We start from the raw sequence: 27,552 nt of genomic DNA on the forward strand, positions 1-27,552 counted from the left end.
AACAGCCTGGGGAGGACCAGCTCAGGAGGACCAGCCTGGGCTCCTGTGCCAGCCCAGGGAGGACGGGCTGGGCTCCTGTGCCAGCCGAGGAGGACGGACTGGGCTCCTGTGCCAGCCCGGGAGGACGGACTGGGCTCCTGTGCCAGCCTGGGGAGGACGGACTGGGCTCCTGTGCCTGCCCGGGAGGACGGACTGGGCTCCTGTGCCAGCCCGGGAGGACGGGCTGGGCTCCTGTGCCTGCCCGGGAGGACGGACTGGGCTCCTGTGTCAGCCCGGGGAGGACGGGCTGGGCTCCTGTGTCAGCCCAGGAGGATGGACTGGGCTCCTGTGCCAGCCTGGGGAGGACGGACTGGGCTCCTGTGCCAGCCCGGGAGGACGGACTGGGCTCCTGTGCCAGCCCGGGAGGACGGGCGAGGGAGGCTCCCCTGCCAGCGGGGCGGGCGGGCCGGGCTGGGGAAGGAACAGTTAACAGCAGCCCTCGCCGAGCGCGTTACAACAAAGGGCTGGCAGCTCCGGAGGAAGGGCTGGAGCCGCGCTCAGACTTGTCAGTCAGCGAGCGGCAGCGGCGCCGCCCGGCGCACCCTCACGTGTGTCTGTCCGTCTGGCCGGCCCTGACCGGCTGCCATCTGCTCCCAGACGCTGCTCCCCGCGGGGCCGAGGGCAGACCTGCCCGGCTCCCCCTCGCCCTGCCCCTGGCCCCGGGCGGCTCCTGACAGATGGTCCCGGGGACTTCCTGCCGCCAGGCTGGGACTGCCGGGATGGACGAGGCTGGGCTGCTGCGGGCGCGGCTGCAGGCCATCACGGTGAGTCCGCTCCCCGCCGGGCTGCCCCGGGGGCCGCCGAGCCCCCACCCCCAGTGGGGAACAGAGCTGTCATCGCCCTCAGACGCTCTCTGCCTCCCCTTACCCACCACCCCCCGCCCCTCCCCAGCCCCCCTGCTTCTGAGCCCGGGGGCAGAGTCCGGGATCAGGATTTCTGCAAACGCCGTGCCTGTTCCAGACGCCTCCGGGGCTGACCCCGCCGGCCGGCCCGGCGCCGGGAGACGCAGCTTCTCCCGAAACTCCCGTTTGACAGACGTGCCCTCGAAGGACAGGTCCCCGTCTCAGACGCTGTTTAGAACAATCCCCCCAAAAGTTAATAAAGGCTTTTCCAAGAGGGGGAGAGAGGAGGACAGGCACAAACAAGTGGGAACTCTATGCCTGCCGCGGGGGAGGTGTCCCTGAGCCGGGCGGGAGGGGAGGACTGAGGGGGAGCCGGGCGGGAGGGGAGGACTGCGGGGGAGCCAGACGGGGGGGGGGGGGGGGGGGGGGGAGTGGGGGGGGCCGGGCGGGGAGAAGCGGGGTCACACAGGAGCCCGGAGCGGGCGGAGGAATGCGGGGCGGGAAGGCGGGGCGGTGGATCTGGAAAGTATTTCGTTAATACCGGGAAGGAAAATACCGCAGTTTTTAATGTGAGTTCTGGAAACGAGTCAGAGCAAGACATGCGTTTGCTCTCCGGTGACCCAGCTTTTAGGTCTCCGCGTCGCTGTCCTCGGCCTGGCAGGGAGGGGACGCGGTGCCGTGATGGCTAACCGCGCGCTCCTCGTGCTTGTGTGTCAGAGAGGACCCTCTGGGATTCAGCAGCCCCGTGCCCTGCACACTCTGTCTGGGGCCAGAGCGGCGGGTGCTCTGGAGAGGCCGACGCCGAGGCGGGTGGGGGGCTGTTCCCCTCGGCTCCCCGGGTTCTCCCGGCTCCGGTTTCTGCTACGAGGACCCCGGGTCTCAGGTGCCCCCCAGGGGTGCGGTGCGTGGAGACATCCCCCAGGGGCGGGGGGGGGGGGAAGGGGGTGTCACCGTCCCTGAGACGGCGCTGGTGAAATGTCGGGCCTCTCCGCCCGCTCCTCTCCCGGGAGAAGCCGGCCTGGGCCGCGGCCTGTTTTGGGCGGTGCTCTCTGTGGCCCAGCTGCCCCGCAGAGGGCAGGACCGGGCCCTGGGCTGTGGGCCTGGGCTGGGCCTCTGCCCCACAGCTGCGGTCTGGAGGTCAGGTCCTGTGGCTGCGTGTGCGGTGCGGGCCCGGGCGCCGTGGCTTCGGAGCGTCTGTCCCCTGAGGAGCTAAGGGAAGGAATGAACCCCAGTTCCACATCGTTCTCTCTCCAGAAAGGGGCGGCCCTGCCCGCCGCCCCGGGGCCCGCCAGCGCACCTGTGGCTCTCACCAGCCGTGACCCTGCGTGCCAGAGGCGGGACTGCGCCCGGCCGGCAGGGCTCAGTGGCTGAGCGTCGATCTAGGATTCCTGTTCGGGGCACGTGCCCAGGTGATGGGTTCGATCCCCAGTGAGGGGCGTGCAGGAGGCAGCTGATTCATGATTCTCTATGTCTCTCCCTCTGCCTTCTCTCTGAAATCAATAAAAGTATATATTTAAATATACATGTATATTTATATTTTTTAATTGATTTCAGAGAGGAATACCCTACACACACACACACACACAGAGAGTAGACAGATTATTATGATCTCTGAACGCATAATAATCTGGCCGCTCAGTGTGTGTGTGTGTGTGTGTGTGTGTGTGTGTGTGTGTGTGTATTAGAGGCCCGGTGCATGAATTTGTGCATGGGTAGGGTCCAGCCAGCCTGGCCAGGGGGAGGGGACATGGGCGGTTGGCTGACCTGCCTGCTGGTCGAACTCCTGGTGGAGGGGACAATTTGCATATTAGCCTTTTGTTCTGTAGGATATCCACGGAGTGGCCAGATGATTATGGGTTCAGAGATCATCATCTGGCCACTTCGTGGATATTTTCAAAAACAATCAGGTGGGATGTGACTGGTGTCCGGGAAGATGGGACTTTTCACTGAGGCGCCAAACGCAGGCGGAGACAGAGCAGGACTCGGTGTCTCACGCGCAGACAGGCGAGTAGGGAGGCCCAGGAACATAGCGGCGTGTGCTTTGGGGTACGAGTGCTCGGACCACCCCATTAGCCTCCCCGTGCCCCGCGGACAGGGCTAAGGGATCTCCCGAGTGAGAGGTGAGGCGTGCTGTGTGGGCAGTGACATCTGCCTGAGGCCGTGGGGAGGGAAGGGGGACGGCTGCGGGACCAGGCTTCCTCAGCTGAGTCCCTCTCAGCCCAGCGCACGCCCGTGGGTCTCCGCCAGAGGAAGGCTGGGCAGTGCGGTATCCATGGAAACCACACAGGCCCTCGCCTCCCTCCCGGACACCCTGGAAATGCCAGCTTCCTGCCCCGCCTCACCCAGGGCACCGCCGCAGCTGTGCCCCTGCCCCGGGCCCACGCACACACAGGCACACACAGGCACACACGCACACACAGGCACACACAGGCACACACAGGCACACACAAGCACACACGCACACACAGGCACACACGCACACACGCGTACACTCACACACAGGCACACACAGGCACACACGCACACACGCGTACACTCACACACAGGCACACACAGGCACACACAGGCACACACAGGCACACACGCACACACGCGTACACTCACACACAGGCACACACAGGCACACACAGGCACACACAGGCACACACAGGCACACACGCACACACAGGCACACACAGGCACACGCACGCACACGCACGCACACACACGCACACACAGGCACACACAGGCACACACGCACACACGCGTACACTCACACACAGGCACAGGCACAGGCACACACAGGCACACACGCACACACAGGCACACACAGGCACACACGCACACACGTGTACACTCACACACAGGCACAGGCACACACAGAATCCAGAGACTTGGCAAGGCCTCTTCCACTTTGGGAAGCACTGAGAGTCCTCAGGGACAATCTTCTCATTGAGGTGTTCCCCTCCCGCCTCCCTCCGCACCACAACCATCTTGTGGGCGTGCTTCCGGAACAAATGGTCGCTCAGGGTTTCCAACCACACCAGCTCACAGGCGTCCCTCAGTCAGGAAGGGAGAGAGTGTTCTCAGGCTCTGAGGTCCGTGAGGTCCTCCCGCTCCTGGCCGTGAAGCGCACTGATCTCCAGGCCGCATTCCTTCCACCTGCTTGTGAGTATCCGGCCCGTCATTATTTCCACTGCGAGGAGCTGGAAAAGCAAATGCCCGTCACTCCACAGCCCCTGGAGCAGCCTTCCTGTTCCTCTTAAAATAAAATAAAATAAAAAGGGTTGCCCACAGTCAGCAGGGAGACGTGGCACCGGGACCTCACACCGAAAACCCAGTCGCCGTGCCGATGCCTCCGTGGCACACAGCGGCAGAGCGGGCTTCGGAGGAGTCAGTCTTCCCAGAGAGCGAGGCCCACGCTCCCCATGGCTGCTCGGAAGCAAGCGCTGCCGCTGGCGTGTGCGGTGCGGGCGCTGGTGCGCAGTCGGCTCCCACCTGCCTCCTCCGCTGCTTGTCCGCGTGCAGCCATCCTCTCCCCGCACCACGGCCGGGACCGCTCAGCCCAGCTCAGCGTCCGGTCACGGCAGCCTCGGCCGACGGCACAGGAATCACTTTGATGACAGTCTCAGGCTCACGTCGGTCAGGGAGCACTGACATGCATAGCAGCTTCCATGGGAAAGGACAGCGGAAGGGGGACTGTGAGCTGAGACTGGCTTGCGACCAACCATCCTGGAACTGGGATCCTCCTCCCTGACCACGAACCCTGGGACCTGGCCACGGACCCTGGGACCTGGCCACGGAGCCTGGGACCTGACCACGGAGCCTGGGACCTGACCACGGAGCCTGGGACCTGACCACAGAGCCTGGGACCTGGCCAGGGAGCCTGGGTCCTGGCCACGGAGCCTGAAATCTGACCACAGAGCCTGGGACCTGGCCACGGAGCCTGGTGCCTGACCACGGAGCCTGGTGCCTGCCCACGGAACCAGATGGGCAGCCAGCGCCACACAGGACCGGCGCTCATTAGGGGCTTGCCTTCCCGGATCCCCTCCCAGAGAATGCGGACTCTCTGAGGCAGGAAGCTTTCCCGACACAGCAGCACTGAACTCAGCCCAGCACGGCTGGTCCCAGGTTCTCCACACCTGCTGCCATGGGTCCGTTCGTGTCTGAGGCTAGAGTCCTTATATTCATGATTTTCTTTCCGTGAGAATGTAAGCTCCATGGCGGAAGCATCTACTTCTAACAGACTTCTAACCATTCCACAACTCCTGGCGCCGCCTTGATCACAGCGTGTGTATGGACGTGCCTCAGTGCTGGAGGAACCAGTGATTACCTAGCTCGGGATCACTCCTGCCCTCCCCCCCGATGCGGGCGCTTTCATCCTGTTAGCTACGTCAGCATCAACACCCTCTCTGAGACGCTCCTCTCTCAGTGCGGTGCTTACTTGGATCACGTGTGGGACCGAGGCCACATCATGGAATCACGGGTGGTCACAGCAGCCCTATGGCTGTACTGGGTACATCAGTTTTCATTATTACTAAGAGGTGGCCGTTTACAGAGCTGGAGTGTGAGGGTGTCAACCTCTGCAACAGTCCACGTCAAACCACAGAGAACCTGGACAATGGTCCTTTGAACAAAAAGCCCCTTTGTTCATTGACTTGAGACGGAAACGGACGTGTAAGTTGTCCATGACCGTGAACGCCGCTGCACACCGGGCACCAGGTCCCAGCGGGGGTCAGTGGAGACGCGCAGGCCCACAGGGGGGTTTGGGGGAGCAGCTGGCACGTCGCACCTGTTTGCTTCGTGACGATCTGGGAAGGAATTCGCCGGCAAGGTCACGTGTGGCCTCCCCGGCAGCAGAGCTAGACACACAGCTCAGACGGACGGTTTCTCTCGCCACATTCTTCTTCAACCACACTCCTGTTCCTGTGAAATCCGGCGATGGGACCATCCCTCGCTGGCGAGGACGGTCTTAGGAGGAGAGGGTGCTCCTGGCCTGAAGCAGGATCACACCTTCCAGGTTATAAAATCACCTTCTTAACGCCTGGCTGATAGGGGCATCACATTACCACTGCCTGACAAACAGGCAGTCCTTAGCAACCCTCTGCCAGCCTGGTGTTGCCAAAACACTGGGGACTCGCTCCTCCACCTCTGCCTCCAGCCACAGCCTTATTACCTTCTTACAAACCCCGAGATGAAACCGGCCCGCACAACTATGGACATGGGTGGGGCTCCCTTCCGAGGAGGGCCCCCACCCCCACCCCCCGCTGGCTGTGCTGGGGCAGGTCCAGAGAGCCGGACAGGACAGCGGGGGCAGCTGTGGGAGCTGCACTAACTTGGCACCTAGAGGTTAAGAGATTCTGCTGACACCCTGCCATGCAGAGGCCAGCACCCAGCAGACCACAGAGAATGACCCTGCCCCGCCTTGGCCCATTGGGCTCAGTGGGTAGAGCATCAGCCTGCAGACTGGAGAGTCCCCGGTTCGATTCCCATGGATGTCTCTCTCACATGGATGTTTCTCTCTCCCCCTCCCACCCTCTCCAAAAAAATCAGTGGGAAGATATCCTCGGGTGAGGATTAAAAAATAGAAGGAGGATCCGGCCCCCAACATTAACGGTGCCAGGGTGGAGACACTGCACGGGAATCCCAAAGGAAGCCTGTTCCAGCCCCGTGGCAATGACAACGCTTATAATTCCCACGTAAAACAAGTACAAACTTTAATTCTACCAACTGGGCCAAGGGGAGAGACGCCTCCCGGTGCCCTGGGAGAGGCGGGAGGGGTGGGAGGGAGGAGGAGGCAGAGGTGTGATCAGAGCAGTGATTCTGCGGCGGCAGCGGGTGCTGCCAGCTGAGGAGAGGGGGTCTGGGCTGGGCGGCCCTGCCAGCCGGGTGCTGGGCGGGGACCTGGGTGCCTCTGGCTCAGCCTGTGTGAGTCCCAGGAGGTGGCGGCGGCCGGACCTGGACTAAGCCGACACGGTGGTGGCCTCAGGCTTCAGGTCCTCGGGGAACGGAGGCCGGTACTGCGTGGTCCGGGCTGGCGGAGGCCTGGCGTCGGGGTGGGGGGCGCCCAGGGGCGGCTCGGGGCGGGCGGCGGGGCCGCAGGGCTGCACGGGGAGCAGAGGCCCCGGCCTGGGCACCAGGGGAGGAGCCGCTCCGCGCCTCCCCATGGGCGCGAAGGCCGAGCGGCCGCGCGGGGGGCTGCGCCGCCTCCGCTTGGCCTCCGGGACCTCAGACCAGAGCGGGCCGTCGCAGCGGGCCCGGCCTTTGCCGCACTGGCTCAGCGCCCGCAGCACCGCGTCCCGGGCGCAGGGGTCGGGGCGCTCCGGGCCCGCGGGGCACGCGGCGAGGCTGCCGCTGCGCTCCGGGGGCGCGATCCGCAGGGTCACCGGGCTCTGCAGGCGGCAGGTGCTGGGCCCGCGGATCCGCAGTGTCACCGCGGCCTTCAGGGCAGGCGCCCCGGGCACATCCCGCCCCAGCGGGGCCCCGGGCACATCCCGCCCCAGCGGGGCCCCGGGCACATCCCGCCCCAGCGGGGCCCCGGGCACACCCCGCCCCAGCGGGGCCCCGGGCACACCCCGCCCCAGCGGGGCCCCGGGCACATCCCGCCCCAGGGGGGCCGGGCCGGGCGGCGGGGGCCCGGGGACGCGCCTCCGGGCGGCGGGCGGCTGGGCCGGGGCGCGGCGCTGCGGGGGCTCCCGGGCCCGCGGGCGCGGGGCGGGCCGGGGCGGGGGCGGGCGGCGCGCCCAGGCGGAGGGCCGCAGCGAGGCGCGGGCGGAGCGGAGGCAGCTGCTCAGGTGGCCGCTCAGGTAGCCGCCCATGGCCGCGGGCGGCGGCGGGGCGGTCGGGCGGGCGGTCGGTCTGGAGGTCGCAGACGGTGGGGCTGGGCTGACCGTTGGCATCGCCTCGGGGCGCGAGGGCAGCGCGGAGCGTCGGCGGGGAGGGGGGGGGCCGTGCGCGCGGCCTGCACGTGCCCCGGGACCTGTGCGCACCGGGCATGCGCGGCCCGCCCCTGCGCCCTGAGGCCGGGAACCCCGGGGCCCCGCGGCCCGCCCCTGCGCCCTGAGGTGGGGAACCCCGGGGCTCGCCCCTGCGCTCTGAGGCGGGAACCCCGCTGCCGGGCTTGGCGCCGGGCGCTGGACACGGGGCCTGGGAGGCCTTGGGTCTGAGCTGGACGTTCAATGGAAGGAAACGGCCTCATTTCCACCGGGATCTGGGAGGGCACATGCCTGCGTGCGGTGGAGCTGACGCACAGGCGCGGCTCCTTTGGGGGAAACGGGGCCGCCGTGGCAGCAGAGGGGGCGGTGTCGGGGGGGGGAAAGGCTGCGGGTGGCGCTGGCTGCACCTCCGGCTGTGGAGGGAGAGGTGAGGGCCGCGGGGGGCCCACGTGTTTGCACCCGCGGCGTGGGTTCAGCGGGGACACGCGAGTCATGTCCGGTGTTCACCCATCACGGCACCCGTGTTCCCTCCGGAGGCCAGGCTCTGCCCCGTGTCCCCGGGGGAGGGGAGAGGGAGGCAGGGCTAGCACCGCCGGGGAAACTTCCCAGTTCCAGGCTCGGGGAGCCGGCGGCCGTGCTTGGCGTGGCGGCTGGTGGAGGCGGCGGGGACCCATCTCCTCCTGACAAGTCCCCCGGACGGCAGCTAGCTGCGGGGCCGCCCAGTGCCGGGAGGGGAGACGGACAGAAAGGAAAAGCCCGAGCCGGGCACACCCGGGAGCGGGCAGCAGATGCCCAGGCCGCGAGGGGACGGCTGGACGGTGTGGGCCTGAGGCCCCGGGGGGCAGAGGCCGCGGTCCGGGGAGGCGGGCCGGGCCGGCGGGTGGTGCCCGGGAACGGATCCCAAGTCTCCCTCACGCATGACTCCCCCCGCCCCCCAATTCCTTACTTAAGGGATGACCCCAGGTATCCTGTGGCATCATTTTTTCTTAAAGACAATTTTCCTGAGTGAACGACTCTCCGTAGCTCCCCAAGCTGTCTCTTAAGGTGGTGATGGCATCAGGCTACATGGTCTGGCACAGCGGTCCGCAAATTCATTCGTCAGCCTAGGAAAACTGGAGCACCTTGGGGTGAACATAACAAAACATGTGCGGCCCTAACTGGTTTGGCTCAGTGGATAGAGCGTCAGCCTGCGAACTTGGGGGTCCCAGGTTCAGTTCCATTCAAGGGCATGTGCCTTGGTTTCGGGCACATCCCCAGTAGGATGTGTGCAGGAGGCACATGTTTCTCTCTCATCAATGTTTCTGGCTCTCTCTCCCTCTCCCTTCCTCTCTGTAAAAAAAAATCAATAAAATATATATTAAAAAAGAAAGAAAGAAAGAAAGAATTGAAGCCCTAGCCATCGTGTTCGTATAGCCGTTGAGGGAAACAGTGCCAGCACAGCGCTTGGCACAGGCGGTGAAAATATCCCTGGCATTTGCTCAGCACCAGCCTCCAGAGAGGGCGGCGACCTGACTCACAGGTTTTCGGAGTTTTTCTTCCCAACGGCCAGATCTTATCCACGGGAAAGAAGTGGCCCGGCCGCCGGTTGCCTGGCGATTGTTTTTCCAAAAGAGCTGCTTCCGGAAGATGCCCGATGAGCTCATCGTCTCCGCAGGAGCAGGGAGGAACAATGGCCAGGCCGGAGAGCAGGAGCGCAGGGCGTGTTTCCTTCAGCAGATGTACCTGCGCCCCCACATCGGAGGGATTCTTATCTTCAAAGCAGCGGCGCCCCGGAGGCGGGCCTCCCTGCAGGCACGCTGCCACGTGTGTTTGGAACTCTTCCCCCTCCGTCGCCCTCAGAGCCGGCTTCAGAGTGCTCCCGGGCCAAACACTCTGTTCTGTGGGAGGCCTCCGTTGGTTTGGAAGCAGATTTAAAAGCAGCTCTTCTTATAAGTCAGATGGACGATACTGTCACCTCCGGTAGGAGATGACAATGGTGACCAGAAGGAAACAAGGGCCTGGCGACAAACGGTTCCGAGAGGGACTCTCTCAGACACCTCCGACCGCTGGACGCCGGATCAGAATGAGTGCGTGGTGTCCTGGTTGGTTAACAGGTCAGGTGTTTATTCAGCAGTTTATTCCACAGAGACTCACAGGCGACCCTGTGCCAAGAACTGTTCTAGAAACTTTTGCACATATCTGCTCATCTTACCTAATAATAGAGAAACATGTAAAATTGACCATACCTCCGCTATGCCCACAGCCAATCAGAAGTGACTATGCAAATTAATCCAACAGAGCTGGCAGGTTAATTTGCATATGCAGGTGCAGAGTGGCTGAGCAGGGCAGGATGCCTGCTATAAGCAGGGGGGCCAGCTGAAACCAGTTTGGCTCAGTGGATAGAGTGGCGGCCTGCAAAATGAAGGGTCCCCGGTTCGATTCCGGTTGGGGGCATGTACCTTGGTTGCAGGTACATTCCCAGTAGGGGGTGTGCAGGAAGCAGCTGATCGATGTTTCTAACTCTCTATCCCTCTCCCTTCCTCTCTGTGAAAAATCAATAAAATATATATTTTTTAAATGGGAAAGATGACGTCCGGCCTTCTGTGTTTCAGGATAAAAGGAAAATTCAGGAGGAGATCTCCGAGAAGCGCCTGAAGATTGAGGAGGAGAAGCTGCAGCACCAGCACCTCAAGGTACCGTGTCCTCCCCTCCCTCCCAGGGCCGTCTCCGGGCGCCCTCCTGGCCCTCGGGTTTCAACAGGAAGTAGCATTAGGAAGGAAATAGCCCCAAGCAGCCCCCTTAGCTCCCTCCATGGCCTTAGCTCCCTCCCAGACGGCCATGTCTGCCTTTCCCGGCAGCATGTGCAGAACTGAAACTGGCCTTCTAACCGTCAGCCTTCACTCCGACTTTCCTCCTGTTCTTGGACGCTCTGGCTGGAGGCTGCAGCCTCGGCCATCCAGCCCGGGACCCAGTCTAGTTTAGCATCCCAGGGGGCGGGTCCAGCGAGGAAGTCCCTTTTCAAAGCATGGAAGGCCCGCCCTTCCCCAGAGGCTGGAACCCACCCTGCCTGCCGCCCTCGGAGGTCCCCGGCCTGGAAGCTCACCCAGTGGGTGCAGTGCTGGCTGAGAATGGCCTGGCTCCTTGTTTCCTTTTCTTTGGAGAGAACATGAGATCATAACCCAAAGAAAGCTCCACTTAAAATCAGACTTTCCATCTCCGTGGGCGTGGCCGCGGTGGTGGCTCAGCATTTCCCTGTGTGGCTGAGCAGGCCCGAGCAGGAGGCCGTGGGGCGGCGGCTGCCACCAGCAGAGGTGACGGACCCCAGAGGAGTCTGCCCGCCCTCCTGGGCCCTCACCCGCGGTCAGAGGGGCCCATTCGCTGAGCCCATCTCCCTGGTGGAGCACGGCGCCCCTCTGAGCAGGCAGGTCACTGTGGACCCCGGTGGCCCGGGTCTCCGGCGTCCGTGTGTCTGCTCCTCCGCTCTGGCGGGGGCAGGGGTGTGAGCCAGGGCCGGCCTGCTGGCCCAGGGCGTCCCGCTGAGTCACTGGAGAGAGACACGGCCAGGGTGCCCGGGAACATCCGGGAATGAGAACCAATTCATTCACCAACTTACTTCACTGCAGCCCGACCCAAGTCCAAAGTCAGACCTACAACCGTTTCTGAGGTGGGCCGTTTCTAACTCCAAACCAGTGCTGTGGGCTCGCTGCCCACCCCCCAATCTCCCTCTCTCTATCTCTCTCTCTCTCTCTCTCTCTCACACACACACACACACACACTGAGTGGCCAGATTATTATGCATTCAGAGATCATAATAATCAGGCCACTCAGTGTGTAAGTAACTGGAAAATATAAACACATATAATTTTTTAACTGCCGAAATGCCGATGGCTCCCGTACCACCTACATTTTCACTGAGTTAATACGCCTCTGACGCCGGGTGTCGCTGTGACACAGAGCCCGTTATGTTCACTGGCCTCGGACGTGGAAGTCCACCTCCTGACATGAAGGCAGAGTAACCGTGTCATTCTGATCGCACGTCCCCACGACAGGCTCTCCGTTCAGATGGGACAGGCTCTCTGCCAGGGACACGGCGAGGTGTGGGCGACGCTCCACATTTCACGCGGCTAAAACGAAAATCACTCTCCCTCCCACCCAGACCGAGAGTCTCGGAGGTGGTCCAGGCTGCCGTCATGGCATCACACACTCGCTCTCGGTGCACCGGGCAGCGTCATGGAACAGCCCGTCCCAGTGGGCATGTGGGGACGGGGCTGCCCACGACTGACACTCCCCAGGGTCAGGCGGGTCCGGGGAGGGCTGTGACGCCCTCTCACAGGGGCCCCCTGGCTGCTGCCCTGCGCACAGCGTCCACCAGATCAAAGTGAATGACGCTCGAGGTGCGTTCTGTGAAAGGCGGCACACCCGGGCCCCAGGGCGTCTGGGCCTCGGAGATGAGTCCTGGCCTTTGGGAATGACACGGCCTGTGACACGGACAGCACGGCCTGTGTCTGGGAAAACGTGTCCGGCACAGCTCAGCGGCTATAATTAGAGGCTGAGGGAGGACTACAGGACGCTCCGGCTCCTGGGCGTGTGTCCACCTGCCCTTGACCTCCGAGAGGCCAGCGCAGACACTGTGACCTGGGGGAGGGGGGCTTTGCTCACCCCCGGGTTGGCAAAGGGTGCTCCGTGCGTGTCCAGCTCCCAGGCTGCCCACAGAGCCCGGGGGGCAGGCCAGGCCTCCTCTGTGTCACCACTTCCCACCACACCCCCGTCACCAGCGCCGTTTTCCAACCATGTGAGAGCGATTGCCTTAAAACAACCGGCCTCCGGTAACTCGCCAGCACACCCTCACTTACGCTTTTTTAAAAATTCAGACACGAGTATCCCGGCCGCAGTCATCCTCGCACCCTTCTTCCCGGTTCCCGTGGACGGTGAGAGAGAGAGAGAGAGAGAGAGAGAGAGAGAGAGAGAGAGAGAGAGAGAGAGAGGTCCCAGGAAATAAGGAAAGGTTCTCTTCTCGCCACGAGACTCAGTGGCTCCCAGAGGAATGTGACTGAGCGAGTGACTGACAGCCGTGCTAGACACGCCACCAAGGTGGCACTCTGCTTGGGGAGAAAGAGGCGGGAGGCAAGCTCTCTCAGAATGCCCTCCGGCCGTTGCCACGGGAGACGCGAACAGGAGGGGGGGGAAGCCCCTCCCAAATTCACCAGCCTCTTCCCCCCGCTCCCCTCCCCTCGGCTCCAGGGCTCCAGCTCAGGAAGGCAGTTTGCCCCGCAGGTTCTGGGCATTTTCTGTCCTCACGGTGAAACAGACCTCGCCTTCGTTTTGGGAAAACGGACGAAATTCCAAACCACCACCCTGGCTGGTTTGGCTCAGTGGAAAGAGCATCGGCCTGTAGGCTGAAGGGTGTCGGGTTCAATTCTGGTCAAGGACACATGCCCTGCCTGCAACCATGATCCCCAGCAGGGGGCGTGCAGGAGGCAGCCCATCAGTGATTCTCATCATTGATCTCTCTCTCTCTCCTCTCTCTTCCTCTCTGAACTCAGTAATAATATATTTTTTAAAAAAGAAGGAAAGTGCCACGTTTGTTCAGGCCAGGTGGTGAGAGGTGCAGTGTGCCCGTGTGGAAACGCCTGGCTGTGAGAGTGTCGGAGGCCTGGGGGTGCGGACCGGTCTCAGGAGCGTCTCTGTGTCTCCCGCTCAGAAAAAGGCCCTGCGGGAGAGCTGGCTGCTGGACGGGGTCGGCGGCGGAGGGAAGGAGCAGGAGGAGCTGAAGAGGCAGAACCAGCAGGACCAGCGCCAGATCCAGGCCCTGGACCAGAGCATCCTCAGGTAGGGCCTGGCGGCGGCCTCCCCAGCCACCGGCATCCTGACTCGGGCCCCACGCACAGTTGGGGGAGCCGTTCTCACGTTTGGGGACCAGCTCCGATCTTCCGTGTGAGATTTCCAGTAGAAGCCAGGGGAGTGCCCCTAAGAGAGCGTGGGGCTTGTGCCGTGCATGGCACCCGCGCCTAGCAACCGAGAGGCATTCGTCAAGTGCATACCGGTGGCTCCGCCTGTGGCTCATCCACAAGACGGTAGCACCGATAACCGTCCTTTAGAATGACGGAGAGCTTACAAACTCAGACGGGAAGCTAGAAGCACCTGCCCGGTGTACAGGTGATCCAGCAACAGGCCTGCGCAGCCCCAGCCCAACCCTCCCCGAGGGCGGGACAGCCCCACGGGTGCTTCCGCTGTCCCCCCCACCCACACTGCCCGGCCTCCTGCCACGCCCACAGAGCAGGAGGAGAAGGCGCTGTGGGGAGACCTCACAACATCATCTCTCGTCGATCTCCCCGATTATTTGGTCCCAGGCGGTGACCTCCCTTCCCAGGTCCCACCCTGCCCGGCACACGTGCTCAGTACAGTCAGCAGCTTCTGGTCTGGCCGAGCTTTCCATCGCCTGGGTTTACAGTGAGGTGATGGGTGTGGGGGGAATCTGAAAGCTCAGATATACAATAGGATTGTTAGTGTTATCACAAAATAGAGACAGCATGGGAGAAAGAGAGGAGGAGGAGGGGCAGAGGAGGAGAAGGAGGAGGAGAAGGAGGAGAAAATTGTATTTTCTAGCCATAGTGCCTTCCAGGCACTTTAGATAGGGTGTCCCCCAAAAAATGTATACACACTTTAACAGCTGATAGCTCAATTTAAAAATATATATATGTTGCCGGGACCGGTTTGGCTCAGTGGATAGAGCGTCGGCCTGCGGACTGAAGGGTCCCGGGTTCGATTCTGGTCAAGGGCATGTACCTTGGTTGCGGGCACGTCCCCAGTAGGGGGTGTGCAAGAGGCAGCTGATCGATGATTCTCTCTCATCGATGTTTCTAACTCTCTGTCCCTCTCAATTCCTCTCTGTGTAAAATCAATAAAATATATATATTAAAAAAAATATATATATATATATATATATATATGTTTTTTATTGATTTCAGAGAGGAAGGGAGAGGGAGAGAGAAACATCAATCATGAGAGAGAATCATTGATCTCTTGCCTCCTACATGCCCCGCCCTGGGGATCGAGCCCACAACCCGGGTATGTGCCCTGACCAGGAATCGAACCCTGACCTCCTGGTTCATAGGTTGATGCTCAATCACCGAGCCATGTCAGCCAGGCAAGCTTCGGTGTCAATCAGGAACTCCGGGATGTAGAAACAGAAAGGGGAAGGGATTTTGTTGCTGGTCATGGTTTAACCAGATTTAACTCCTGCTCCTTTGGGCCCACGTTGAACCCCTACGTGAGGCTCCCATCGGCCTGCCCAAGCCAGTCTGTGCCTTAATGACAGGAACGGCTCCTCAGCCCCCGCCAGCCACGCCCCGCGTCACGTTGTAGGGACATGGACAAGCCGCTCCGCTGCGATCACATGAGCAGGAGAAGGGGGGGAAGGGCCAAAGGGGAGAACACAGAACACCCACCATTTGTTTCTTCTTCTTAAATTTGCCGTTGCCTAGAAACACTCAAGAAATTAATCCGAGGCGATTACAGGAGTCATAGCCACTCCCAGCATGCTTTTCGCTCACTCTCCTGTTTAACTCGTTGGTTTACCAGATTTGCAGTCATTCATATCTGTTGTTTTTAATTCCCCAGATATTCTGATTATTTTTAATTTAGGAGCTTTTCAAATTCAACAAAAGGAGCTAAATAAATTAATTTTCTGGGGAGGGGAGGGGAAAGAAAAAATCTATTCACCATCCCCCTCCCAAAAAATGCCTAATTACAATGCCTATCACATGGCATGAACATGTGACTGCACAGCTGATTAAGTGAATGAATGAAAAAAAAAAAAAGAAACGGATGATGAAGAGACAGGAGGATGGACGGATGGAGGGATGGACGGATGGATGGACTAGGAAAATATTGATGTGAGGGACCAGGTGAAGTCGAGTCAATGACTTGAACATTAATGAACTAAAAAGAAAAGACTTGAAATTCTAAGCTCCTGAAAATACCTCTCTTTATATCCTTTAACTTTTCAAAGTGCTTTTGCATTCAAAACAGTGTAAGGAACTTGAAGCACAAATGTGAGACCACCCGCCGAGGGGACATAGACCCTGGGCTCTGGATGTGACTAAGGAAGAAAGGAAGGAAGGGGGAGGGGCACCGGTTTCAGTGACCCACCCCCAGGTCCTGGTCACAAAGAAAGAAAGGAGCTCAGTAGATAGAGCATCGGCCTGCGGACTAAAGGGTCCCGGGTTCAATTCCCGGTCAAGGACACGTACCTCAATTACAGGCCCTGGTTGGGGTGCATGCAGGAGGCAACCAATCTGTGTGTCTCTCTCACATCCATGTTCCTCTCTGCCTCTTCCCCTCCCTCCCACTCTCTCTAAAATCCAATGAAAAAATATCCCAGGTGAGGATTAACAACAGGAAAAGAAAGAGGGCAGAGGCTCCAGGCGAGGGAGGAAGGTGTGTGTACCTCGGGGCGCAGGCGCACTCACTCCCAGGGAGAGCTCCTCCCCCGGCTCAGCCGAAGGCCTCACAGCCTCCGTGCATCTCGCCCACGTCCACCGGAGGCAGTTGTTGCTCAGGTCCTTTAGATCGCCCACGACGCCCGGGTCCTTGGAGGCATCTGTGCTGCAGGAAGTTGGCGTGTGGTCTTCAGAGACGAGTGTCCCGCTCTGCACGTGCAGTGAGCACAGTGCACCCTGGGGCAGAGCGAACTGGGGTGGCTGGGAAGCAGAGGACAGTGCGGCCCTGTTACCCCGGAGAGGAAAACGTGAGGGTGACAAAGCCGGCCATTGTGTCTGTAGAGAGTCAGTGGCCACGGGCATCACCGAGCGGGTGTGTCGCTTCATTATAGGATTACAAGTGGTTCATTCACTGAAAATATTTTCCCTGCCACTTAAACTCAAGGAAAGGAACAGGCTTTCCAAGTTCAAGGAGAAGAACGCCTGTGGCTAGCTTGCCACGTCCTGGGCTCCATAGTTGAAGGTCACTTGGGAAACTCCAGCCCCTGTGCAGAGGGCAATGTGATTACACGTATGTAGGTCTTATTAAGTGCCGGCACATGGTAGGTGGTTCCCAGCAGGACCTAATCAAAACTCGCACACCCAGCCCTGCCAGCATAGCTCAGTGGTTGAGTGTTGACCTATGAACCAGGAGGTCACGGTTAGATTCCTGGTCAGGGCACATGCCTGGTTGCAGGCTGGATTCCCCAGTAGGGGGCGTGCAGGAGGAGCTGATCCATGATTCTCTCTCCTCTTTCCTCCCTGAAATCAATAAAAATATATTAAAACACACATACACACATACACACGCGTGCGCGCACACACGCACCCATGCACACACACACACACGCGTGCGCGCGCGCGCGCGCGCACACACACATGCACACAGCCTCCGCCTGCCAATGCGTTGGAGAGCCCCCTAAGCACCCGGCCTCCGCGCCCGCCTGCAGGGTGTGCGTTCACGGGCATCCGTTTGAAACCACCTGTGTCACCGGCACAGGGGCGTGCCCGGTTCCCTGCAGACCGGCTGGGTTCCTGCATTTTGACGGCCACGGAACCCCTTCACCTACCAAACCCTGTGCTGGTGGAGAGGGATTGCTTGTCTCCTAAGCCATTCTCTTGCGACATCGCCCGCCTGCAGGGCAGCTTCAGATCCTGGTCCCCTGCCGGTCAGGTAACGGCCAGCACTGACGGCATCCTGTCTGGTGAGGAGATGGCCGCGCGTTCCTCGCGGGTCACTAGGAACTGCTCAGCTTCTCTGGGCCTCTGCGCCGGCCCGGTGCCCAGGGCCGACCCACTCTTGTTCCAGCGCCATCGAGGGGGATCGGAAGCCGCGGGGGGCCTGCTGCCCAGCTCCAAAAGGTTGGGGATCAGATGCAGGAGATCTGGCTGGAGGCAGGCTCCGTGCCCGCCCTTTGCCAGATGCCCTTTCCTTCCCTGGCGCGCTCCCCCGGGGCATTTGGCTCTGCCCCAGTGCGTGTGCTCTTCCTTGTTGTCATTGTCCACACGCCCCGGCAGGGGCTGGCCTCCGTCACGCCCACCCGCCCGCCCGCCCTCCGTGCAGAGAAGGGCTCTTGTCTGTCCTGACACACTCCCGTGCCAGCTGGTGAGCGCCAGGGGCCTGCCCCGTGGTAGGTGCTGACTAAAGGTTTGTTGAATGTTTGATGCATGTATGGGACCGTCTTTACAAAAATACAGCAGAGCAGCCCTCGTTCGACTAGCCTGCGCTCTGCATTTCATGGAGAAGGGGTGATTTGGCATTGGCCTTGGCCACATGCCCTCTAACGATAAAGCATCTTTACAGCCGACCCGTTAGGAATCACCGCCCACCCGTCCCAGGTGACCAGCCCGCTTCGGTCAGGGCTGCCTGGCCCCAGCACGCGCTCTGGGCACCGCAGGGCGTCCCCGAGGCCGGAGCTGCTGGAACCGCCCTGGGAGGTTGCAATCACAGCTTTCCCCCCAGGACCTGTGGTGCTGCGTATTAATAGCGCGTGACAGCACAGAGCCTTCAGAATATGTAAACTCTCTACCCACCAGAGCAAGGACTGGATTATTTTTTATCATTATTTTTACTGGCTAACTACCCCAAAATGCAAGCCATGCATGAGTAATTCTGCAGAACAATGGGGAATGGAGAAGGAGGGTTGGGGGAAAGTTCATGAAATCGGCCACTGAGATTCCGCCCCGTGAGGTTATGGGAGAATGGGGGTTCCATGTCCTATGGGACTCCAGCACAGCAGCGGCCTGAACAAGATGGGAGAAGTTCCTCTGTCCCACCCGTAGCCATCGGCAGGGAGTCATTCCAGGGGACTGATCCTGCCTGTTGTTCCTCTGCTCCCCCCACCCCCACCCCCACCCCCAGAGCGGTGCCCTTGACTGTGCGGCCATTCCGCATTCCAGCCTGGGGAAGATAAAGGAGCACAGACACCTCTATTTTAAGGCTGTGACCTGAGCATCGCAGAGGTCACTTCTCCTGCTGTCCTATTGGCCAGAATCCAGTCACGTGGCACTCCTCCACACCGGGGGCTGGGAAGTGTCATCTGTGGCCGGGTGGCGGAAGAGACACGTGAAACCCAGGGAGCGCTATTTCTGAAAGAACAGGAGACGCGGGGGTGCGGGTACGAGCAGGTGGTCCACAAGCACGGACCACATTCATCAATCAGACACCGTCCCGTGGTTGTTATCACAATCCTGGCAATGTCTAGAACAGGGTTGGCAAGGACAGGGTGTCCCTGAAGCTGTTAGCACCCCCTTGTTCCAAACGCATAGTCCCCGTACATCAAGGTTTCGGGTCGGATCCCCAGTTGGGGCACACAAAGAGTCAACCAGTGAATGCATCAGTAAGTGGAATGACACATTTTTTAAAATATATTTTTATTGATTTCAGAGAGGAAGGGAGAGGCAGAGGGAGACAGAAACATCAATGATGAGAGAGAATCTCGGATCGGCTGCCTCCTGCCCACCCAACACTGGGGATCGAGCCCCAAACCCAGGCCTGTGCCCTGAGTGGGAATGGAACCGTGACCTCCTGGTTCAGAGGTCATGCTCAACCACTGAGCCACGCCAACCAGGCTAGAACAACAAGCTGATCTTTCTCTCTCTCTTAAATTGGTTAATTGATTGGTTGATTGATTTTTTAATTGAAGATGATTGAAGCTCCAGTTGGACCTGGTAGGTTTTCTCTTTCCCTGGAGATGTCGGAGCCGGCCCTCCTCTCCCCTCTCCCTGCCCCCTCCCCGCCAGCAGAGGCGAGGAGAAGGGACAGGAGCCCTTACTGAGGAGCGCCTTTTGGGTCACACCCTGTGACCCCTCTACCTCCTCACGAAAACCCTCCGGAAGCTCCTACCCCAAATGAGAGAGCAGGAGCTCGGCGGCTCGGGGCCCCCGCCGTGCTGGCCAGCCTCGTGCAGGCTCCCTTCTGTGCCCGTGGGCAGAGCTGGGGCCGGGGAAGGGAACCTGCAGACAAAACCCCAGCGCCTTCCCAGTCTCCTGTGGGCAGGAAAGGAACACAGCTTCCTGGTTCAGAGGAAGGGTTAGGGGTCATGGGTCAAGGGTCAACCCTGCTCAGCTGAATCCAACACCGGCTGGAGCCATACTACCGGGGAGCCGGGGAGTCCCAGGCTGGGCTCCGTGTGTCCAGCTTGGACTGCCCGCTGCTCTCCTGCCCACCCAGGGAGCGGGGAGGGGCCCACTCACCCACTGGCCCCCCTCAGCCTGGGAGGCAGCAGGAGGCCCGCTCTCCGTCCCCACCGCCTGGCTCTGGCCGGCCGCCTGAGTCAGCACTGCCCACGCCTCCTCCCCTGAAAGGTGACACCTCCTGAGGACGGGATGAGGCAGTTACGGAAACCCTAACCCATCGGGGAGAGAAGCAGTGAAGGTGAGGGAGCGTCCCCCAGCCACCTCCCCCAAGAGGCCCCGTGTGCAAACAATTTTAGTTTTAAGCAGGGAGGGTGTCCCCCCAAAATGTCTCCACACGCTCTGAGTAATTCTAAAGGCAGCGCTTATTGAAACACATCTCATTTTCAGAATTGACCTACCATCTGTTAAAGTGTGTATACCCTGTATATCTAAAACTAAAATCGTTTCAATATATACCCATATGAATATGTATGTGTGCATATGCATGTATACACATATCGATATGTTGACTAATTACATGGATATATATATATATAGATAGATACTCATAAATGTAGATAGGTAGATAGATGATAGATAGATAGATAGATAGATAGATAGATAATTAGATAGGTAGATAGATAGATAGATAGATAGGCAGGTAGATAGATAGATGATAGATAGACAGGTAGATAGATAGATGATAGATAGACAGGTAGATAGATGATAGATAGATAGATAGATAGATAGATATAGATAATTAGATAAATAGATAGATAGATAGATAGATAGATAGATAGATAGATAGATATGTCTACACACACACACACACACACTTGCCTTCCTCACTACATCACACACAGTTCTCAGGAAACTGAAATCAGAACCAAGGATTGGGCCAGGGTTTGGAGCACAAGGTTCTTCCCTGTTACATAGCGATGATTCTTGACTCCAACTCAATAATTATAATGTTCTCAAGTGTCGACTGGCTAGAAAAAAGATCGCTCTGATTTTTTCCAAATCACTTACATGGAGATGTGGGCCAGATACGCCGGTGAGCGAGACACACACACACACACACAGCCCGTTCTTTCTGTGCGACTTAAAACTGAAGAGTCTTTGTCCAAGGCATTCCTGGGTGTCACTGGGGGGTAACCCTAGTCATTGCCACGAAGACCAGGGGTCAGGGGTCAACTACTTCCCTGAGAATTCCTTTTGCCCGGAACACACGGTAACCTGGCCCTGACTGCTGTCCAGTCAGAGCCGGTGCTGGGTGCCCCAGGGGACCAGAGGGGCTGTCTGGTGCGGGCAGGGCCAGGACACTCCATGCATAGTCCCTGGAGAGCGGGCGCCCGGGGGGACCCCTCGAGAGTGGCGCCCTCGTCCTGCCGAAGCCATAAGATGTCCGTCCCCTCTGTCGTCAGGCTGGAAAAGGAGATCCAGGACCTGGAGAGGGCGGAGCTGCGGGTCTCGGCTCACGAAGAGGCGATTCTAAAGAAACTGAAGTCCGTGGAGAGGACGACGGAAGACATAATCAGGGTGAGCGCCGTGACTGAGCCTGAAACCCAGATTTCCCCTCTGAGCGAGTTCGTTCTTTATCGCAGACCCACACGCAGAAGCCATTGTGTCAGCCGTGTTAACCTTAAAGAACTCTCTTTTTCCCTTCCAGTCGGTGAAGGTGGAGAAGGAGGGAGCGCCAGGAGGTATGTTTCTGAGCATCCTCGTCTGTGTCTCACTCAGACGCTCTCTGACAAACCCACGTACATGACTCCCTGACTGGCCATGGCCTCCGGGTGCATTTTGAATCCATATTCATTTTGCAGAGTCGATCGAAGACATCTACGCTAACATCCCCGACCTTCCGAAATCCTACGTCCCTTCCCGGCTGAGGAAGGAGAGGGGTGACGGACTGGAAGAGGATGAACACAGCCGAAAAGGTAGAGTCGGGCCCCGCCTGCAGAGCCTTGCCATGGCACGGTAGCCACCTGCTCCGCCCTCTGTGCCCAGCTTATCGGCGGTCCTTTCACAGCCTCCCATGGGTGGGAGGGCACCTGCACAGGTACGGGTGGCCGGCCGGCCGTGGCATTCAGTCCGGGCACTCTGTTCCCTAGCAACAAGGCCAGGTCGGCGGGGAGCAAGGCTGATGGGAATAAGCAGACTTTAAATCAAAGCTCCTCTCCTCGAAAGCATTTCTCCCACAGGATCCCCCTCCACAGACACCCTCTCCCGTCACCAAGCTCCTCTAAGATCAAAATAAAACACTCCCCTGGGGCAGGCAGGTGGTGGGGAAATGAAGTTCTCTATGCGGGCCCAGAGGGAACCTTTGCATTTTATATATTTTTTTTTTTTTTAATTGATTTCATAGAGGAAGGGAGATGGAGAGAGAGAGAGAAGCATCAATGATGAGAGAGAATCATTGATCGGCTGTGCACACCCCGCACTGGGGATCAAGCCCACAACCTGGGCATGTGCCTTGACCGGGAATCGAACTGGTGACCTCTTGGTTCCTGGATTGACACTCAACATAAACCACGGCTCGTGAGCCACATGCGGCTCTTTGGCCCCTTGAGTGTGGCTCTTCCACAGAATACCACGGCCTGGGCGAGTCTATTTTGAAGAAGTGGCGTTAGAAGAAGCTTAAGTTTGTTTTTGTTTTTTTAAATGTGGCTCTCCAAAGAAATGTCACCCGTTGTGCTGTTGATATTGGGCTCTGTGGACTATTGAGTCTGCCGACCGCTGGGCCAGACCGGGTCCCATGGACACCATCGGGAGGGGCCGTCACGCACACCAGAGGCTGAGAGAGCGGGGAGTGTCCGGGGTCCGGGAGGAGGCGGGAACTGACCGGGCTCGGCCTGTCCCCTGCAGCGCTGTACGCCATGGAGCTCAAGGTGGAGAAGGACCTGAAGACGGGCGAGAGCACGGTGCTGTCCTCCATCCCGCTGCCCTCGGAGGACTTCACGGGCGAGGGCGTGAAGGTGTACGACGACGGGCGCAAGTCGGTGCACGAGGTCGGCTCCGGCCCCCGGGCCGCGCTCAATGGCGCGGACGGCCTGGCGCCCCTGGAGGTGGAGGAGCTCCTGAGGCAGGCGTCCGAGCGGCGCTCCCGCTCCCCGACCGAGTACCACGAGCCCGTCTTCGCCAACGCCTTCCGCCGGCCCACCACCCCGCAGCGGGAGGGCGCGGGCCCCGGGCCGGGCGTCCGGGAGCCGGCCCCGCGGCAGGCCAACGGGCTGGGGGGCCACCGGGACCGCGCCGGCCCCCACGCGGACCACGGGCTGTCACCGGGGGAGAGGGCCGACGGCCTGCATCCCGACAGCCCCCCTCGGCCGACCCCCCGCCCCCGCCGATGGGTGATTCCGCACGCAGAGAGGCAGCCGGCCGCTTGGGAAGGGGCGGACGGGACGCCGGACGGGACGCCGGACAAGCAGGCATCCCCCGTCAGGAGGCCCGAAGGCCAGGGCCCTCCTCCCCCCGGGCGGGGGGCCGAGGAAGACGTGCGCTACAACATCGTCCACTCGCTGCCTCCCGACCTGGACGGCGCGGAGCCCGTGACCATGATCTTCATGGGGTACCAGCAGGCGGACGACCACGCGGAGGAGAGGGGCGGCCTCGCGGGCTACGACGGCGTCATCCACGCTGAGCTGGTGGTCATCGACGAGGAGGAGGGCGAGGGCGAGGCCCGGAAGCCCGCCCCCCACGCCCGGGCGCCCCACGGCCCGGCCCACCAGCCGGCCAGGCCCACGCCCCTGCCCAGGAAGAAGGCGGAGGCCAGGCCCCCGGAGGATGCCCGCCACCCGTCCCCCCACAAGAACTCCATGTCGCTGAGAGAGCAGGAATCTCGCCTGGGCAGCCCCGCCCGCCCGCCACTGCCACTCGCGGCTCCGGCGGCCGGGGACGGCACAGAGGACCCGTCACTCACAGGTAACACGCGTGGCAGGGCTCGCCGCTGCTGTTCGGTCATGTGACCGCCCGGTCCCCGTGCTGCTGACAAACCCTCCTGCTTTCCACTAACACACGCCAAGGTGATCACTCACCCTGATTTCATTGTCCCCCGAGGTGAGTCAGTCGATAGGTTGTTGTTGTTGTTTTTAAATCGCCGCCTCATTTGGGCTTTGCACGGGCGGATACTTGACAAGCGCCTTCAGTCCGGGTGCGTGGTCCCGGGGGTGAAGGTATCCACATCGCTAACCAGTTAGCACCTCCATGTCCGGTCTCTCCGCCCCATACCCCGGTGCCAGCTCCTTCGCTGTGCCTCTGTGATTTCCACATCTGGCACGAGCTAGCAAATCGCCTGGTTTTTGCAAGAAAGAACAAGAGGCCGATGTTCTTCTGAGTGCGGTGCTTTATTGCTTGGCTATTCCCTTCTTTCTACTTTTCATGGTCTGGCAAACTTTCCTTCCTCGGTGTCTCTGTATTATAAAATAGAAGGTCAGTTTATCTCCCGGGAAAGGTGGAGGCTGAGGGTCCTACAGACAATATTTTTCAGCCAAAACTTATAACAGCATACGACATGACACACGCCGGCACAGTTTGTGTCTGTCTGCTGGTGTGCACCTACCAGGGTCGTGGCCTAAGACAGCGATGGACCGCTGGTGGCCCATGAGGCCCGAAAGGCCGGCGGCCGCTGGTCTGAGATACAGCTCAGGGCCAGGCCTCCCGCCAGGGAGGGGCCCCATGTCACTCCTCTCCCCACCAGCTGTACAGCTGGCTCTCTCTGGCATCCTCACCAGCTTAGACTTGGACCTCTCCTGGCTCTGTTCTCCCCCCTCTTAGGGACGTCAGTGACGTTTCAGGATGAAGGGGTGGGGAACCTCAGCTTGGGGGATGCATATGCTACGGGTGCCGGTGTGGCCAATCTGTGGCAACTATTCGGGGTCGAGGGGTTCAGCCAGCCTGAGTCTGCATCGCTGAGGGGAGGAGAGGTAGAGGTCAGAGAAGAGCAGGAAGGAGAGTTGCTAGCCCAGATGGATTAGCTGTGCACCTCCGGGCCTTCCCCCTGCCCTCACGCCCTGGCCCCACACATCGACCTACCTGGCACCCACACAACCCATCGCCACAGGAGGAGAGAGAGGAATTAGCACGCTCCAACAACCGAGGAGTCTTTCCCCAAGAAAGAAGAGGACACTGAGAAATGGGACGGGATCCCACTCCTGAGGCCCTCCCCCAGCTGCGCTGTCCTTTAAGAACTTCCTTAGATGTCAATGGACACTGTGTTCGCTCCACTCATTTCCAACCTTTACAGAAAAAGGTTCCTTCTAGTCCTGAGTCTGCTTCCCCCGGTTCACAGTAGCTTATTATCTCTACCATCCCTGTGTGCTCCTGAAACGATGCTCAGATTTTCGGATAAAACTCTGACCGTGGACCAGGCCCTGCTCTCCTCTGGGGACGGGCAAGAGAGAGGCCCACGGATCCACGAGTAGAAGCAGCAGTGCCGCTCCGCCCCCAGCTCCCCTCCTGCTGTCGAAAGACAGGTCCTCAGGCACCGCCTCCCAGCTTCTCCCAGCAGCAGAGACGGCTCTCTTGGCCTGATCCGGAATTCAAGGGGCTATTCCTGACCCCGCCCACTAGACATGACCATTCCCCCTCAGGCCTCCAGGGAAACACTGCTCCTTTTGACTCATTTAGATGTGATCATTCCATACATGTGAAGTGGCAATAAAAGTGATCGTGGTCATGTTACCGTATTGGGTCCTACATGTGAACAAGAGCTTCCTGCGGGTGTGTCATTCGTCCCATTTGTGAATGACAACCAGCAGCAGGTGGCTGAGCAATGAGAGAGCATGTCTTCCCTTTTCGACTTTTCTCATTCAGTAAGATTTGGCGGTCAGTTACCCAGCTCTATCCCAAGGACTGTCACCGCCAGCGCCTCGCAGGCCCTCCTCAGCTTTCGGAAAATGCCTCGGAGCCGCTCCCCTCGGAGCCCTGACTCCGGAGGGCATGATACCAGCACATCACACGCGTCTTCTGAGTTCTAACGCGACATTCTTAAAAATGGTCTCTTCACCCAGCACGTCCTTAGTGGAGGCATGTGCTTGAACATGTGTATTTGGCATTTGAAAGTACTTATCCCTTGGCAACGACATTTTCTGATTACTCCAATGTTCGTTACCGGCTCCCGTGGTTTCAATATAAAAAATTTTGTTTTTGTCCCTCTCTATCCGAGGAGGGAACCCCTCGGTAGAGTCAAGTTTGATGAGTTAAAAGATAATGTCACCATGAAACAGAGTTTGGGCCGATGCCTTTTTGCAGTTGCGCATAGCTCAGACATATGCACAAGACGCTGTCATAGATGGAATTCATCTATGGCCAATGGTGAGGATGTGCACTATCCCTTTAGTTACCCAACTCTGGCTGTGCTTGCTCTACTGACTTTTCTCATCTTTATAGTAACGGGCTCCTCCTAGTTCTGACCCTGCTTCTACCCTGAGCTAATCACAGCTTCCTATCTCCACTGTCTTTTTGTGCCACTAAAACAATGCTCACATTGTTGGACAAAACCGCCGGAGGTATGTCTCACACTCTCCTGCATCCTATGAAATGGTCACTTAGAATAAAATAAAGACCCCTGTGTATAACTATTTTTTTTCCTTTAATTTGCAGCTCTGAGGATAAGGATGGCAAAGCTCGGGAAGAAGGTTATCTGAGAGGAGCGCCATCGACATAAACCTACTGCGGAGAAGACACTAAGGAATGTGGGCAACTTTCTCTCCCAGATATTTTCTTTCTTTCTTTTTCTTTGCGAGCCAAAAAAAAAAAAAAATCACAGTTATATCCATATTAAGCCATGTGAGTAAGCCGTAGCCATTATTTGTAAAAGACATATATAAAATATATGTGTATATGTCAAAAAAAAACTGGGAGAACGAACACTCAACTTTTCCAGTTACTTGACATGACTCTGTGGGGGTGCAAACCAGAATATTTTTATTGTACTGATACCAAAGCATTTCTATTAATAATAAGAGCTTGTTAAATTTAAGAATAAAGTTATTTAAAATAGCCTGACTCTATTCCACTAACTGATGTTGTCATTTTGGGGACACAAATGGAAGGTCCCGGAAACACCCGTCTCTAACCCTGGCTCGTAAAGTGCCTCCCGAACCCGGAGGCCTTCAGACGGCCGCCTCCGCCCACCGAGGACCACGTCGGCTGATGGACAGAGACTTCAGCTCTTGGCGCACACCCAGCAGGCGTGTGAGGTGTTCATCCTCACGTGTGGGGACGGGATTGAGATCATGCTAGTGTACAGACTTTACAGACAATCGCTGGTGTGTTTATTCTTCTTGGAATATCACCCTTTCGGTCACTCAGCTCCACGTGAGCCCCCTGGTTCCATGACCGGGTGGCACCTGAGGCTGGTGGGTGGGGGACGTCCCGTGTCCTCAGTGGACACAGATCTGGTCCCGGGCTTCAGACGGTGATGCACAAGATGAATCCTGCTATCGAAATGCAGTAAGAATGTGTGAGCGAGTCATGCCTAAGTATTCTTGCCGGGACGTGAACTCCTAATTTCAGTTTCTGATGCAAAACACCAACCCTCCCCCCAAAAAAAGGCAGGATTTTTTTTCGAATGAAGATCAAGTCGGTGGGCTTTGAGGGAAATACATCCATGATGTTATCTCAGACCTGAAAAGGAACCTCAGCCCAAGGAGGCAGGGACCAAGCGGTACCTTGGGATAT

The 27,552-nt window shown here is 59.1% G+C and overlaps 1 protein-coding gene across 4 annotated transcripts; it reads left to right on the plus strand.

Moving 5' to 3' along the window:
- Window positions 1–420: 420 nt before the first annotated feature.
- Window positions 421–26,871, plus strand: PALMD (palmdelphin). 4 transcript variants are annotated; one of them, XM_045586828.1, is made up of 9 exons: window positions 425–803; window positions 10,387–10,467; window positions 13,476–13,603; window positions 21,297–21,411; window positions 21,542–21,575; window positions 21,696–21,809; window positions 22,738–23,570; window positions 23,601–23,793; window positions 26,473–26,871. In XM_045586828.1, the coding sequence occupies exons 1-9, from the start codon at window positions 717–719 to the stop codon at window positions 26,514–26,516; spliced, it is 1,629 nt and encodes a 542-aa protein (XP_045442784.1). In that variant the 5' UTR covers window positions 425–716; the 3' UTR covers window positions 26,517–26,871. The 4 variants fall into 4 exon arrangements, with proteins under 4 accessions (XP_036308640.1, XP_045442784.1, XP_045442786.1 ...); XM_045586830.1 differs by having other exon boundaries at window positions 22,738–23,023; window positions 23,060–23,793; XM_036452746.2 differs by having other exon boundaries at window positions 427–803; window positions 22,738–23,793.
- The last annotated feature ends 681 nt before the right edge of the window (window positions 26,872–27,552 follow it).

The sequence above is a fragment of the Pipistrellus kuhlii genome, unplaced genomic scaffold, assembly GCF_014108245.1.
Source record: "Pipistrellus kuhlii isolate mPipKuh1 unplaced genomic scaffold, mPipKuh1.p scaffold_m20_p_24, whole genome shotgun sequence".
Classification (NCBI taxonomy): domain Eukaryota; kingdom Metazoa; phylum Chordata; class Mammalia; order Chiroptera; family Vespertilionidae; genus Pipistrellus; species Pipistrellus kuhlii.

Bases quoted from the DNA above. Each gene is read 5' to 3' on its own strand.
- PALMD (XM_036452746.2), top strand. From the start codon at position 717: ATGGTCCCGGGGACTTCCTGCCGCCAGGCTGGGACTGCCGGGATGGAC. The intron at 10,468-13,475 runs GTACCGTGTCCT...TCTCCCGCTCAG, and splicing joins TGCAGCACCAGCACCTCAAG to AAAAAGGCCCTGCGGGAGAG. The intron at 23,794-26,472 runs GTAACACGCGTG...TTTAATTTGCAG, and splicing joins AGAGGACCCGTCACTCACAG to CTCTGAGGATAAGGATGGCA.